Below are 17123 nucleotides of genomic sequence, written 5' to 3'. Positions count from 1 at the left end.
AAAATTAAAAATAGAACTACCATATGACTAGCATTCTCGCTTTGGGGTATATAGCCACAGTGCCCTTCAATGGATGAGTGGGAAAAAATGTGATACACACACACACACACACACACACACACACACACGCATATATTCCAAGTAGAATCGATTTATGGTTAATAGGATGACTTGTATGAGCAATAGTATTGCTTGCTCCCTCGCCTGCAGTGTGTGACAGTAGGCAATGAATTAAAGCCTTGCTTTCTAGCACAGCTCTAGTTGAGAATAAGCAACAGGCCTCTGTCTCTTGTCCTCTGTATGTCTGAGAGAAGTGAGCTTTCTCACACTTACGAGTGAGAGATGGGATGGAATGATGGGCTGAGATGAACAGAGTGATATTAATCTGTGTAAATACAAAATCCTGAGTTTCATTGCAAAAAATTATACACACACACACACACACCGGACACATTGAGATTCTATAAAGAGACCTTGAGTTTTTAGCTCACCACAACTCGAAATTAGATTTTCCTCCTGGAGACAGAAGGGAAAAGATGGTTCTGATTGCAACTGAGGCTGAGGGAAATGAATGACTTAACCAGCTGGATAACTATGTGGCATCGGGTCATGGGGGTCTTGAATGCTAAACCGTGTGGGGGTTTTTTCCTCGGTCCGGTGGACAACAGCAATGTTGGCGAAATAGTGAGAATTCAGTTCTGCGAAGGAAATGTTTCAGGGTGGCAAATTCCAGGCCCTCGGGTTAGGTGAATTAATTTCTGAAAGCGGTCTTACTTTTATTTTTTTTAAATATATCTTTATTGATCTCAGAGAGAGGAAAGGAGAGGGAGAGAGGTAGAAACATCAATGATGAGAGAGTCATTGATCGGCTAGCCCACAACCCGGGCATGTGCCCTGACCGGGAATCGAACACCGATCACCTGGATCCCAGGTCGGGGCTCCCCCGCTGAGCCCCGCCCCGCCAGGCGCGGTCTTCCTTTTAAGAGGAGCCTCCTTTGAAAGCCTGCCGGGTCTAGAGGCCCGCTCCGTCCTCAGAGGCTCCGCCCCCACAGGCCCGCCCCGTGCCCGAGGGAGCTGCCCCAATCCCGAGCCCCCGTGCAGCCTTAACCCCGCCCCCGCCAGGCCCCGCCCCCTCTGTATCCCTGGAGACGTTCTCGCGTCTGCCGTCCCAGCGCCCGCTCCAGCAGGTCTGGCAACCACCGCGGAAAGTGGGGTCCGCGCCGGAGCTCAGCACCTGCCACAGGTGGGGGACTTACTTCGGGCGGGACGGTAAACCAGGGTTGTCCCCAGGGCCAGTCCACCGAGGTTCGTGAGCAGGGCAGGCCCGGGGCAGGACTTGCACAGCCCCCAGGAGAGGCGGGCCGCGGCTCCAGGCGGCGCCTTCCCTGACCCCCACGGACCTGCCCCGTCAAGCTTCCTCCAGCAGAGGCCCTCGCTCCCCAGTTCACCTGACCCTGTGAGGGCAGTGCAAAAATAAACAGACAGGAATTAATTATTAGGCCTGTTGAGACCTAGGTGGGAGCAGAAAGGGAACTGAGATGCCCTCGGTTTGGGTCAAGATCACTCAATCTCTCATAAGTTTGAGAAATCAAATTGTGATCCCTAATGCCACATTTGTATTGGAATACAGGGTGGGGCAAAAGTAGTTGTGAGTAGGGGAAACAGAGTTTATTCTTGTATTATTATTTATTAATTATTATGTTATTTCCCATACAAACAACTGTAAGCCTACTTTTGCCCCACCCTGGAACATATCAACCCCTATACGTATTCCAGGTGTATTGGCATTTCACTGAACTAGTAATTAATTTCTCCCATAGTGTCTATATTTTGTTTTTGTTTTGAAGTTCTTCTAAACACATAGTAGGTATTTGGTATTTGTGGTGTGAATAACTTATTCCATGATATGGGGAAGGGAGAGAAGTTATTCTGTTAACTAATTTTAAACGTTTTTTCATCTTTCCTTTGCAGTTATTCTTTAACTCCTGATTTTCAGGCTGAAGTCTGTAAGCCTGGAAAGACCTTCAGCAATAATCTCCAAATGTAAGTCAAGTGAATCATCGTCTGTCTTGAAACACTTTTACTGATTTATATTTTGACTTAACCATCAATAAATGTCAGTTGGTAGGAACTCTCTTTTATTTAACAACTTACCTACCATGGAGTGCTAGCAGTGTCCAAAAATTATGATACAGGGAATAAACATTTAGTGACTCTTTATGTGAATTTTAAAAATTCTTTTCAGGAGCATAATTATTTCTTCTGAAGTTTTCTTTAAACTTTCATACTGAGAGAGCTTGTGGTGACAGTGTGAGCAGTTCTAATTCTTATAAATGGTTTTGTTCATAGTAAAATCATATTTATTTTGAATTCTCTTGATGAAAAATAATAAATTCGCTTGTTGTGGATTATTGGTTTCATTTCTCACATCTTAGCTTTTACCCCGAAGTGATTGAATTCTGGAGACAGTGGTCAGCCTTAGACATAGTCACTCCCAAGTAGACTCTGTCTACATAAGCCTAGGCCTCCCCCCACTCCCTTTGTGTTTCCTGATGAGAATATCTCCTGGGATAGTGGGCAGGAGGGATAGTCTTTGAAGAATTTTACTTGGGGGCCAGAGATTTAAACTCACACCGTGGGACACATTCAGCTGGACCCAGCCCTCTCAAACCTTTCATCCTGTATTTCTCCATTCTCATTTGTCTTTGCATGTGGAGGCCAAATTTAGAGACTAAATACAACCCATACAAGAGCCAACCAGCAGATCAAAGAATCCACCAAATCTCTTCTGAATACCAACAGTGGAATGGCTTCAGGCAGCCTTTTGATCTTGGTCTCGGCCCCTGTGGTGCCACACGCAGCACCGCCTACTTGCTGGCACCGGGGGAGCTGCCTCTGGGTCCTCCCTGCAGACGGCTTCACCCTCAGCTCCTGGGGCTAAGCTCATTTTGGTACCAGCTAGAGAAATACCTCTCATTCTCCTTCTCCCTTGCTCACCTGAATCTGAACCATTGCCCTTGCCGCTGCTGCTCCCATCTTGTGTGATTTCCTCTGGAGAACCCCGGTGAAGTGCCAGGGTTAAGGAGGTGCTCCATTTCGGCTTCAGGCCTCACGTAGTTTCATTCTCATGGTTAGAGATCACCTAGGAGCTGGAAACACTGGCCAACACCAGGAAAATCATACAACTCAATTTAACAAACAGCAAAAGGCTTTCTTCACTCTACAGGTATAACTTAAGCCTGAAATAACAGGCCCCAAAGCATGCTTGTATTTTTTTCTCTTATTTTCCCTTTGGCTGCTTCTATATGCTAGAATACTACTACTTTCTAATTCAGCATACATAAGGCTGAACTTATAAAAAAGATAGTGATTACTTAAATGAGAAAATAATTTGTTACAGGATCCCTTTAAATATTTAATGCATTTCAAATATTAAGTGTGCAAAATCTCAGTACATGCATTATTATGGAAAACAAACTACCCTTATGTGGCCATGTACTGTGAAAAACAAAACCCCCCTTTTCAACAGGCGTAGGCAGGGTAGGATGTGGGGTTTAGAGTGGGGAGGGAGCCTGCTTAACTTCCACCCTGACTCTGACCTTAAACTTTCCAACATAGATTGCTTGAGGGATATTTTGCCCAATATGCACTTAATAACTTTTTTCTACTTTATCATTCAGCTCCGATTGCCCCCCCATTCGGAGTTTGTGCCTTGAGGCTTGCCAGCAGGGCTTGCAATGCTTACATTAAACTAAACTTAAGAGTAAAGGTGCTCCTGCTGCTAATGTTCTCAGATCAGAGGAGAGCAAAATGAAGGAACTGGCAGCTGAAACATTAATGGTAGGAAATGTTGACTCAAGTTTTGAGGGGGCAAAAAATCACAGTTGATCTGGGTGACAAAGAAGACAAGTTCCTCCCCTTATATAACATCTGTATTTGATTTCATTAGATGTTCATCTTTCCTAGCAAAAATAATCTAACCCCAGAAACATCAAAAAGGGTAAATTTTATATGGCATACTGGTAGCCCAACTTGGGGAGGGGAGCTGACACACATCTTGATGGGATATATTGGCTGGACCAGAGCTACTGGGGCGTGGTCCCACTGTTTCTAAGTAGCCTTATCTTCCCAGTATTCAGAGAAATTACAAGTACTGTTCCCTCATTTTAAAGCACAATTATGCAGTCATTACTGCTGCCCAATGCCCTTGGTAAGCAAAGTGAAGCTCTCAGAACAGTCTTAATTCATAGAGAATGGAATGCTCCGACCGAAGCAAGAATAGTTAGTTTTCTTCTCTCCCTTTCAAAAACCACTAAGGTTAGACGCATCAGGGTTAAGAAACTGAGATGGTCCAGGTTTGCTCTCTAACATTAGAGGACTCTGAACATCGAGTCTCACAGTTTTTATGAAATAGGCTCATGGAGATGGGTTTGGGGAGCCTTTGGTGTCCCTTCAAAGCTGTACATGAGGTCCAACCTTATGGTTATAACTTGTCACCACATGTTCTGCAAATGTTGCCATTTAGTAAATTCTGGTTATCCAAGTAACTAAACTAGTTAACATCTAATCAGAAGAATAATTTTTTTAAAAAATTACAAAAGAATTAAGTCACTATATTATGAAGTTATGAAGTATAATACAGTATGTTTCTGATGTTTGTTTTGGAGGAGAGAACATCTGCTGTTTAGACTGTGTGCTTTAAAGCTACAACTATATAAAAATGGGTAGGCATTATGTTCCATGGATCATGTCATGCCCGGATAATTTAGGACTGTTTTTTATTAGGATTGTGTTATATCCAAAACAAGACACTGACCTGCATTAAAATTTTCTCTTTAGTTGTGTGAAAAATTATTTTCAGGCCAGAGTAGTAATCTGTTTTTAGAACACAAAACTGCCTATTGCTACAGTGAATTTCAAGAGATATTTTGTTTTTTTATTTCTCCCTCCACCCCCACCCCCACCTCTGCTATGGCTTTGTAGCACAGAGCAATATTGGGATATTGTGTCTCAGCCATTCACAGGTGGCTCTACCTCAGGTATGACTATGTCTCTACCTCCACCTCTACCTAAAAAACCATCCTATTTCACCCAGATTTAACAGCAAGCTCCCAGCTGGCCCCCTTGCTGTCTGCCCTCTTTCCCCTACTGTCTAAATTTAAAAGAGAAGCCATAGTGATCCTTAAAAGGTAGAAGTCATACCATGTCATTCCTCTGCTCAAAATCCTCCCATGGACTCTTACCTCAATCAGAGTGAAAGTCACAGTTTTTACAGTAACTTTCAAGACCTGGTCCCATCAGAACACAACATTTCTTCTAACGTCTTTGACTTTTACCTCCTTACACTCTTATTTATCTCTTTGCTACTGGTGAGAATTTGAGTACTTTCTAGTCCCTTGCTTTATTTTTTGCTATAGATCTTATATATATTTTGTTTATTTTTGTATTGTCTGTTTTCCCCCACATCCACCCCTATAATATAAATTCATGAGGTCAGAGATCTTTGCCTTTTTGTTTACTGCTGTAGCTTCAGCACATGGAACAGTATCTGGCACCAAGTAGGAGCTTAATCTGTTGAATATATTCAATGTGCAGATTGATGGTGACTTATCCTAGGTCACACAGATAGTAAATGCTGGAGGTAAGTAATTTAAAATAAACAACAAGCCTTCCTGTTGCTTGGTGGGGCTAAGGATAGAGGTAAAAACTGATGGACATAGTGCTGGTGGAATCAAGAGGCTCTGGCCCTTTGGATGCCTCTCTATTTAACAGAAGAAGTGTGGGTTCTTTTGCACCTGAAAGCCCTTGCAACATGTGATAATTTTTTCATTCTATGTCCACTGACATTATTTCCACACTTATTCCTCTTCGGAGTAAGGTTTAGATTACTTGATTTTATAGACCCACTTTTATTATTACTCACTTATCTCCTCCACTGTGGCACATTGCATTTCCCGAAGATGGCCCCAACAATATCTTCCATGTCACATTCTTTCTTTCAATGTGACTTTGATGCTCTCTCATCAATAGGTGGATCTATATCCACTAGCTTTGAATCTGGACAGGCCTATCATTACAGTAGAAGTGATGCTATATGACCTCCAAGGCCAGGCCCTAGAAGGGAACACAGCTGCCACCTGGCTTTTCTTTGGGATACTTGCTTTTGGAGCCCTAAGCTGCCAAGCAAGAAGTCTAGGGCTGCCATGCTGTGAGAAAGCTCAAGCCACATGGAGAGGCCACGTGTGTATATTCTGGCAGAGACCCCGGTTGAGGTCCCAGCTAATAGTTAGCATCAGCTATCAGATATATGAGTAAAGACACTTACAGGTGCTTCCTGCTTCCCCCCTTTGAGTTACCCCCAACCTTCTGAGTCTTCCCAGCAGAGGTCCCCTCCATTGTGGAGTAGAGAAAAGCCAATCCGTTGTGACCCATCCTAACTCCTGACCCACAAAAAGTGTGAAAGATAACAAAATGATTGTTGTTTTAATCTTTTTAAAATCACTATGTTTGGAAGTGATTTGTTGCAACGTTTTAGCTGTGCGTCCCTCATGGCAGCTGTCTCCTTGTTGAGAATTATTCTTGGCATCTATCACTTGCAAGGAAAAACCTTTATTTATAAATGATAAAGTTTTCTAGAAAAATCGCAAAATATGAGCAATTTTCAATTATTGACTACAACAGGAAAGCAAAGCATGAACATTTGAAATCCGTAGCTGTCCTAAAAATCTCTACTTTTTAATTGCAATCATGTCTCTTAACAAAACTCATCCCAACACTCCTGATTGACTAAATTTTCAACTCATTTATCAGATTTTCTCCTTCATGGTAGAGATGCAGACAAGTAATAAATTGGACACAAGGCAGCTAGTAGAAGAAAATAATGAGTGAAGCAACCTGTAGAATTATCTCACTGAGTATCATTCCTGACTAACAGAGCTATAGCTCTACGCACACAGGCGGTCTCAGCTCAGATGACAGACTGGATCTAACGATGTCTTAAAATAGTCTTTGAATGATTTATTCTTTAAAATATCATTTCTCTGTTTGTGTTTTTTTTTGTAGTCCAGAATGACTACTCTGCCCCCACTGCCCGTGTCACGCTCAAAACTGACATCCTTAGCCAGACAGAAGCTGCCATGCTCCCCCAAAACAATTCCAAGGTACGTGAGCCCTGGTTTTCATTTCTTTTCCTACAAAATACATTCCTTACTGTAAGAATGCCAATAGCATGTCTCAGAAAACAAATTGTTTAAAGGCAAAAGTATATTGTTATATTTAGAATATTCAAATTTGTGGTTTTAAAAGAATTGTTGAACTTCACTTAAATATTAAGGATATATGTATTTAGCAAGTTAGTGCTCATCTGATCATTTTAGTTCTTACTCCAATTGTATCATGGTTCCTATGAAGCTTTGGAGATACATTTTTTCATGTGTGTGGAGAACAGAAAGCAGAAGCTTTAGGAATGAACAGGGTCTGGCTTCTAATCCACAGGTTCTGATTGCTGATTTCCATTTGGAGGGCGAGGACAGTCACTACTAGGGTAGATTGGCGGGCACGGTTTAGCTCCCGAAGTGACCCTGGGGTCTGCAGATGCACCATCTAACCACTGCTGCCTGTGAAGGGCTGCAGAGCTCCTGGAATTGTAGCCCAGACACTGCAGGACAGAGAACTTCATGCATTTTGTCATAATTAGGAATATTAACTAAGGTTGCATTATTTAGTAATTGCATTTATAATTGTGTTGATGTTTAGTAATGCACATATCATTTATCAACATAAATAATTTGCATGTCTTGGTTGGATTATTTTCTTTATATATGTACTTTTCAATTCCTGCCAGGCCTAATAATCAAAGCATTATGAAACTACTGTGTTCTGAAAAATATCATACCTCATTTTTTAGTATTTCTGGGAAAGACCAAAGCCCCCGGACCAAATAAATACACTTAGCTAGACTACCAAAAAAAACCTTTTTTTTTATAATAACAGATCAAATTTTCTTTTCAAAAATTAAAAATATAAATTATTAATAGATGCATAATTCTAGAATATATAATTTTATTAAGGTATAACTGATATTACAGATATATATGTAGATATACTGGTATATATATTTTACTTTGGAACAGTGTGAAATATTAAGAAAGTCTGAAAAAGATTATTCTTCCTATCTTTTTTAATGATTGAGATTACATTTGCTTTACAGTATGAGTAAAAACACAGCCAATCTCACATCTCTAAAATAAGATGGCTTTTTAAAGAAAACTTTTTCTTGTATTCATATTGAATAAAAACATTTTTATCATAACCATTTAAGGCAAAGTTTTGTATCAACATTCTCCATTACTACTGAATAAAAACAGATAATTTTTCAGCTCCATACTCCCATGGTTGTAAGGTGTTAATAATATGTTTATTTTTAAAAGTGCAAGGGGGGCATAAAGGATAAATACACTACATGTGTAATGTATTGCTCAGTTAAGCCTTCTTAAAATCACTCTGCACTTTGAACTTTTAATAATTACTTGAGTTTTATGTATGATTAAAAAAAACTCGAGCAGCATTGCAGAACAAATCTGTTAATGTTTGGAACAAATAAATTGTACACATTTGTATCCAATGGGTATTCTCAGTTCAAGATTCTGTGCCCAGCAGAATACGACTTCTGCAGCTGGAAAGTCATACTGTGAAACAACATGAGTAAAAAGGAAGACCTTATCAGCTTTGAGCAAAAATCTATATTTAAAAATGCAGATTTTCTTAATGTGTCTGGTGTTTTCTTTGTTTACACACCAGGTTTAATATTCTTCCCTGTCTTTCTCCATTCAAGAAAACTAAAATTTAGAAATTCTCAGTCAATAACCTTACTCTGCGGCTGTTGCAGAACGTTTCTTGTGTGTGGTATTATGCCCCGAATGCTCCTGTGCTCCTGGTGGCATCTTATGTTTGGTAGCTTTTCTGCCTGATACAGCAGTGCTTTACTATTTCTTTCCATTTCATTGAGGTCTCAACTGATCAAAGAAAAAGATGACATAGATCATTATCTGGAGGTGAAGTTCAAAGGATTGTCGAAAGAGGAGGTTGCCGCGTAAGTATAACCTCTTAAAGGTATTTTAATGTGAAGTTTGTTTCCTTTGTCTCGATTCTTCGTTGAAATTTCAGTTTTCCTGTGCAGTACACCTTTTCAGTGGAACATGGCACTTAAAAATTAAAGCTCATATTAAATAATGATAAGCCATATCTATTGATCTTACACATATCAAAGTCTTTAATTTTATGGCTCTCAAAATTCTCATATTTACCAAGATATTATACTGTCAGATTTGTAATATTTTAGTTAAGTCTGTGCCATTAGTTGCTTATTAACCTCCATTTTAAGGTGTGTTGCCTCCATGCAGGAGAAAAAAGCTTTAAGAGAAAGAGTTATTTTTTTTTCCTAGTGATTAAAAAAAAAATCCTTCACTAATGTGTCTCTCCCCCACCCTATCAAGAACCCACAAAAAGAATTAATGACTCATAGTTTATTGGTTAATTTTAAAATAATTGTAAATTGTCTGGATTTATTTTTTAAATCAACAATGTCAACTTTGCTATTTTACCACCAGTTAGAAGGTAATTTATTTTGTGAGTAGAAACAGTATAAAAATCCATGTAGGATAGTGAGAAATAGAAACCTAGAATACTAGCTAAACAGGTTTGTTTCTTACCTATAGACTTGGTGATTCTGTTATCAGATCTTTAGATGTAAGCATTGAAAAATGGAAATCTTATAAATGCACATGCATCTTATGGAATTCATTTAATGATCCAATTAAAATATTTTATGAAAGCATACTTTTAAAAAATTCTGTTAGTATTGTCCAGTACTATGAGATCCAAATGAAAAAGTATTCCTAATGATATTTTTGGTGTAGGTTTTCATAGAATCTAAAATTCTAAGTCTCTTGATTTATTTTATTTTATTAGATATTATTTTGTCAATTTGCATATAACAGAAAAAGGGAATAGTTCATTCTGTCAGTAGAAACTTTATTTTATAGAGTGACAAAATTTTCAGTAACTGTAATCACTATCTTCCTTGGCGCTCTCTTGACTGCCATGTGTAGTATCTGAGGCCTTTTGTTAAATGCTATCCTGATTGTTAATTTGTTAACTTTCCATGGTAACCTGTCGGATAAAATTAAAAGTCAATATTGTCTGATGATATAATTACTTCTTAAAAGAAAAATACATATGAGTGATACTTGCATTCTGATTTAAATATAAGAACATCGACATAGCTGTAACTGGCTTAAGAAGTATGACTTTAGCCCAGCCGGGCATGGCTCAGCGGTTGAGCCTTGACCTAGGATCCAGGAGATCAGGGTTTGATTCCCAGTCAGGGCACATGCCCAGGTTGTGGGCTCGATCAATGACTCTCTCATCATTGATGTTTCTATCTCTTTCTCTCCCTCTCCTTTCCTCTCTCTGAAATCAATAAAGATATATTGAAGAAAAAAAAAAAGAAGAAGTAGGTCTTTAATTTGGAATTAAACTTTTTCACATAATTTAACAAGCTGGAAATCCATATACTTAAAATCTGCTAAGCTTTCAGTGTGTACTGAAGAAAACTTTGATCTAAGACAATGCAAAATAGGCTATATTGAGGAGAATTCTCTTAATACTATTTTTTTTCCACTATGGAAATTACCAAATTGATTTCAAATTTATATTATGCAACAGGAAACAAGTAGCACTGGGTAAGTCTCAGTCCTTAATATTGTATTCTCCTTAAAGCTCCCTGCACTTGACTACTTTTTTAGACTGAAGCTTTTCCCCTAAGAAAGTGGTTGCAAACTTTAGCAGGAAGCTAGCGTGTGCTTAGCTCAGTAGTATGCTTTTGATTGATACACATTCTAGACTTCGCCCCAGACAAACTCCTTGCATACCATTGTAAGGAATAAAATTGATAAATGATTTCAGCGTCCTGCAGCAATGCCCAGCAGGTGCCATGAGGAATTACGTCCATTCTGTTAGCCAAGGAACTGCTGCATAAAACTTTTTATTAGCCATTCAACTCCAAAAAGATAAATCGGTCAACAAGCATTTATTAAGTGCCTACTTTCTATGTAATACTACGTTTTTCACAGTGGGAGACATGATGACATTTTATTGTAAAATGTTTGGCCCTACCCTTGTCTCAGTTTGAGAAAATAAGAGCAGAAAACAAATAGGAAATGAAGTGGGGGCTGACTGTGCTGTGAGGGGCAGCCTGAAGCTCTGGAGGAGATGAGAGGAGACCAAGGCTACCGGTGGGGTGCAACCTGCCCAGGAAGACCGGCTGGGCGTGGCTCCCGCTGGCGGCATTACAAAATGATCGCACTGGTGTGTTACGGATCTTCAGGGTATAGGGATATTGAGGAATCAAATTTTCAATCAGGCTTCAAGTCCCCCTATACTGCCTTCATCTTCTCTAAGATGGTGAGAATGTGAGCATCCCTACTCTACATATTTGATGTACACTAGCTTTTGTATCGCATAATATGTATGTGCTCCTTGCCTGGCACCAAAATAAGCACTCATCGTCTCCCTCAAAGTGCACCAGCCCCCTTACAGGGGGACTCGCACTCTGTTCCCTCCTGTCATCGTCTCCCTCAAAGTGCACCAGCCCCCTTACAGGGGGACTCGCACTCTGTTCCCTCCTGTCATCGTCTCCCTCAAAGTGCACCAGCCCGCTCACGGGGGGACTCGCACTCTGTTCCCTCCTGTCATCGTCTCCCTCAAAGTGCACCAGCCCCCTTACAGGGGGACTCGCACTCTGTTCCCTCCTGTCATCGTCTCCCTCAAAGTGCACCAGCCCGCTCACGGGGGGACTCGCACTCTGTTCCCTCCTGTCATCGTCTCCCTCAAAGTGCACCAGCCCGCTCACGGGGGGACTCGCACTCTGTTCCCTCCTGTCATCGTCTCCCTCAAAGTGCACCAGCCCCCTTACAGGGGGACTCGCACTCTGTTCCCTCCTGTCATCGTCTCCCTCAAAGTGCACCAGCCCGCTCACGGGGGGACTCGCACTCTGTTCCCTCCTGTCATCGTCTCCCTCAAAGTGCACCAGCCCGCTCACGGGGGGACTCGCACTCTGTTCCCTCCTGTCATCGTCTCCCTCAAAGTGCACCAGCCCCCTTACAGGGGGACTCGCACTCTGTTCCCTCCTGTCATCGTCTCCCTCAAAGTGCACCAGCCCGCTCACGGGGGGACTCGCACTCTGTTCCCTCCTGTCATCGTCTCCCTCAAAGTGCACCAGCCCGCTCACGGGGGGACTCGCACTCTGTTCCCTCCTGTCATCGTCTCCCTCAAAGTGCACCAGCCCCCTTACAGGGGGACTCGCACTCTGTTCCCTCCTGTCATCGTCTCCCTCAAAGTGCACCAGCCCCCTTACAGGGGGACTCGCACTCTGTTCCCTCCTGCGCAGGGGGTGGAGAGCCCTGTCCGTGTCTAAGGTTGCCGCCTCTAGCTGGGCCCTGGATCCCGTCCCCTCGTATTTGCTCTAAGACTCTCCTGCAGTTAAACATGTTTTTCCTCTCCATCGCCAGCGTCTCCTTTTCCATTGGCTCGATCGCGTTCACGTTTACACCGGCTCCGGAATCGCCCCTGCCTTCTCAGCCCCCTCCAGATTCTACCCCAGTTTTCCTCTACCCTTCACAGCAACCCGAAGCAATATCCCAATATTGTCACATCCTGGTCTTGCCTCAGTTGACCCCTAAGAGATTTCCAACCAGAGCTCACTAAAACCTGTCTGTTTAGGGTGGCCAGTGTCCCCCACCTTTACCACACCTAATGGTCAGGCCGCTGCCCTCACCTGGCTTGATGTCTTCACAGCGTTTGACAGAGCTGAGCACTCTCTCCTCGGACGTCCTGTCACTGTGGTTCCCCGGATGCCACGGCCTGTGGTTTTCCTCCAAACTCTGACGGGGCTGCCTCAGTCTCCTTTGCTGGCTGCCTTCCTCCTTTCAAACTCTCAGTGGCGGGGGTCCTAGGGCTGGGCCTTAGGGCTTCTCCTCCAGCTACACTCTCTACCCAGGTTCAGTCTTACAGCTTTAATTATTAGCAATAACCTAATGACTATCAAATTTGTAAACCCAGCCCTGACCTCTCCAAGGAACTCCAAATTTTTATATTCAACTGCCTCCTTGAGATAGTTATTGGATTTTTAACGGACATTTGAAGGTTAATGTGACCCCGAACTGTACTCTTGCTTTACTCCTATTGCCTCTCACTCCCCACAGGGTATTTCTCCCACACTCTTTCCCCAATTCAGTAAATGGCATCAAGACAGCCTTGAGTGTCACCTTGCCTTACTACCCCTCCCCTATCTAATGCATCAGCATGTCTTACCAGTTATAACCTAAAATATAACTTGTGTTAACCCACTCCTCTTCATTGCATAAGCACCATCTCTTGCCAAGATCACTAAAATAGTCTCCTAACTGCTCTTCTCACATCCCCTTTACCTGCCAAAACTCAGCCTCCAGGGTGGCCTTTTGAAAAAAATTAGATCATGATACTCTCGTTTATAATCCTCCAAGGGCTTCCCATTGTTCTCATGATAAACTCTAAATTCTCCATCATGGCCTAAAGCTGTGCAGGGTTTGGACTTGGCCGGCCTCTCTGAGCTTATCTCCCATCCTCCCCACCGCGCACTACTCACAGTGTGTTACTGCTGACACTCCTTGTCTGCCATTCCCTGACCTTGATATTTAGTAGCCTTTACCCCACCCACACTTTCTCCCAATCAAGTTATCTGGGTCTATTTCTACATAACCTAGTCCCCATCTTGCATCAGGAGTTTTATGTCAACTGTCTCAACCCTAGCAGAAGGGATGCTCCACAGGAGCAGGGGTAGGTCCGTGTGTGAATGCCACCGTGTCCCAGGGCCTAACCGGGGCCTGGCACATGGTCAGAGCTCAGGAATTAAATGTTGAATAAATGACTGAGTGAAAGAATAAATGTAAGATTAACAACACCACAAAATAGGTATCCTGCTATGAATATTCTTTGGTTATAACATTTTTAGTTCAGTGTTACATGTAGCTGGTTTGATTGTTGAATCAAGGAAGTTAAACTCCTCAGAAGTGTTTTATTATGTACCCAGGTAGTAGTATAACATATAACTGAGTAACTGAGCAGGACAAGCTAAAGTAGCTGTTCCTGGCTCTGGCCGGTGTGGCTCAGTTGGTTGAGTGTCGGTTGTCACCGTGCACCGAAAGGTCACCAGTTCGATTACTGGTCAGAACACATACCCAGATAGCGGGTTTGATCCCTGGTCCTGGTGCGTGCGGAAGGCAGCCCATCAATAGTTCTCTCTCTGTCCCTCTCCCTCCCTCCCTCTTTAAAATGAATAAAAACATATTTTTTAAAAAGTGGCTGTTCCTGGATTGGCCAAATCCACTTGATGGGGGTCTAGTTTACTTTGAAATGGGTAAAACAGTTAAAAAACAAAGAGCTTCTCTGTTGTTTTTATATCATTCACATTTACAGGAGGAATTTCAGTATGCTTTATTACTTTTTTTAAAAATATGTTTTTATTGATTTCAGAGAGGAAGGGAGAGAGAGAGAAAGAGAGAGGGAAACATCAGTGATGAGAGAGTCATGGATTCAGCTGCTTCCGCATGCCCCCTACTGGGGATCGAGCCCACAACCCGGGCACGTCTCCTGACTGGAATCAAACTGCGATCGCCTGGTCCATGTGTCAATACTCAACCACTGACCGACATTGGCCAGGTCACTTTGTTACTTTTTAAGTGACCAGCTTATTGCTGTTCCTAATAGGTACATTTTTTCCCAAACGTGTGTATGTTTGACACTGATAATTTGACTTTCTCAGATAATTGTTCAAATAAGTTCATTAATAGTATTTCACTGATCTTTAACTAAAGAAGTTTATGTTGTGTTTCTTAACATTTTAAAAATTCTGTATTATATTATCAGAATGCATTATTGTTTTTTTAAAGGACCTAAAATATCACTTATTATCATATCTTAATTGCTTTTAGTAGCTAAGTAATAAAAGTGTCATTTATAGATCCAAATAAAAATTTCCAGGGGGCAGCTTTTACAGCTTTAGTTATATATATGAGGATACAAATAGACAAAATCATCAGGGGACAGGGAATGCTAATCTGCTCAATATTATTTTCTGCTTCAGATAGCAAGTTCTATTATGTGGAAGAATAGATTTAGTTCAGAACTGTGCACATCTCTCAGACACTGCTTTTCTTCAGAATGTCCTTTAGCATCATCAGTTCACGTTCGCTGAGTGTCACTTTGCCAGCATGGTGGCAGGTAGACCTATCAGTTATCATAGTCAAAGAGTTTAGGTTGTGAAGAAACAAAGAACTATTTATTTTTACATCTTTTAAGGCCTTTCTCTCCTGCCTCATTTTGAATTGTATGATACTTATTCATTTAAAGTAAATTAGCCTTTTGCCAGTCTTAGGTTTCTGTCTTGAATTTGTTTCAAAATTGTCTTTCAAAGGTGCTTTTACAAACTACAGAGGTATTTGTTATAAGCAATTTTTTAAAAAAATATGTCTTTATTGATTTCAGAGAGAGGAAGGGAGAGGGAGAGAGAGAGATAGATACATCAATGATGAGAGAGTCATTGATCGGCTGCCTCCTGCATATCCTCTGCTGGGGATCGAGCCTGCAACCCGGGCATGTGCCCTGACCAGGAATCAAACCGCAATCTCCTGGAGGATAGGTCGATGCTCAACCGCCAGGCCAAGCCTGGCCGGCTCTAAGCAATTTTTTAAAACCTGGATTTGCACAATGGCCAGACACTCAAAATATATGTAGCAAGGTGAAGACATTTATTCAGGATACAGGCAGGAAAACAGGTGACTCTTGTGAACCCACCTGAGCAACTGGGCGACGTCTTGTTCTCTGCTGCTGAGCATCCAGTACCTACAACAGTTCCCAGCACATAGTCAGCACTCAATCAGTAGTTTTAAGCTAAGGCCAACCACACCCCAGCTGGTATCCTCTCTTCCATTCCCACTTTGAAATGTCTTCTTTGCCAAAATAATGATAATAATAATAATAGTAATAATGACTAGTATTTATTGAGCACTTACTGCGTTGCAGATACTGCTCTAAGTGCCTTATGTGTATGTATTAATTCATTTAATCTTAGAAAAGTCTTTGTTAGTTCCACACACAGCTAAGGAAATTGAAGTGCAGAGATACTGAGTCACACAGCTAGTAAGTACGAGAGCAGGAATTGGAACTTGGGCTCTCCCTCATCTCCCAGCTTTGGCTTATCACCATTCCCTTGGCCTCAAAGGCTGTTCCCCTACCATTTCGTGGTGGACTTGCACTCATTCTTAAATGGCTCACCTCCACTAGGTAACTTGCTAGCATAGTACCTGGAATAAAACCCATCCGAAGGCCAGTATTGCCCAGAATGCCTCCCACCATGGCACTCCCAGCGTGGCATTGTCGCGGCTACCTTGTGCCCTGTACCAGACCAGGAGTCAAGAGGGCTGGAGCCATGGACCCTTCACTCGGCTACGCATCCTTAGCACCCGGCTCACAGGCGGTGAGGCGATCAATGAGTGGTGAGCATTTAGCCGTCCGTGGCCTTGTCCATGTGCCCTGTCTAAAATGCCAGGCTTCTTCCCCCCACTCCTGTGACCTTGCTTCACTTTTATCTTCCAGCCTCGACCTGTTTCCTGCTCTCTGAGGCCTCCTTTGCTTCATCTTCATCCACATGGTAGAGCTCAGAGCTCCTGCTTGAACTCTCTTAATAGCCACTGACCGTCATGCTTGGATGGAGTTTTTTTCCCTCTTCTTGATTAATGTTTAACAAACTATAGAGTGCGACCCATTAGTGGGTAGTGGTTATGATCCATCTGTCTGGGGATCATGACCAGCATTTAAAAAAAAGAAAAAATGAGAGGAAAGTAAAATAGAACAGAAAATAGTGCTTTGTGCAGAGTGCAACTAACTACTGGGAGGCTGCCAGATGTCATGACCTAGAGCACGGGTCCTAAAGCCAGGCTCCTGGGCTCCAGCTCTACACTTGCTAGCACTGGTTGATTTTGGCCAAGGTACCTAACCTTTCTGTGTCTCACTTTCCTCATCTGAAA

The 17123-nt window shown here is 42.1% G+C and overlaps 1 protein-coding gene across 2 annotated transcripts in view; it reads left to right on the top strand.

Moving 5' to 3' along the window:
- The window catches only part of TTC29 (tetratricopeptide repeat domain 29), a 315521-nt gene that overhangs the window by 160057 nt on the left and 138341 nt on the right, over positions 1 to 17123 (top strand). The window contains exons 1-4 of one of the 2 annotated variants that reach the window (XM_081136670.1): positions 1153 to 1243; positions 1972 to 2043; positions 7063 to 7160; positions 9008 to 9091. In XM_081136670.1, the coding sequence (XP_080992796.1) occupies positions 7069 to 7160; positions 9008 to 9091 (176 nt within the window). In that variant the 5' untranslated portion in view covers positions 1153 to 1243; positions 1972 to 2043; positions 7063 to 7068. Of the gene's footprint in view, positions 1 to 1152; positions 1244 to 1971; positions 2044 to 7062; positions 7161 to 9007; positions 9092 to 17123 lie in introns of those variants that run through there. The other variant, XM_081136671.1, reaches the window with a different exon arrangement.

This window comes from Miniopterus schreibersii (genome assembly GCF_964146895.1).
Source record: "Miniopterus schreibersii genome assembly, chromosome: 4".
In the NCBI taxonomy this organism is placed as follows: domain Eukaryota; kingdom Metazoa; phylum Chordata; class Mammalia; order Chiroptera; family Miniopteridae; genus Miniopterus; species Miniopterus schreibersii.
Note: the sequence above shows the minus strand (reverse complement) of the source record. Positions and strands in the feature narration are given on the sequence as shown.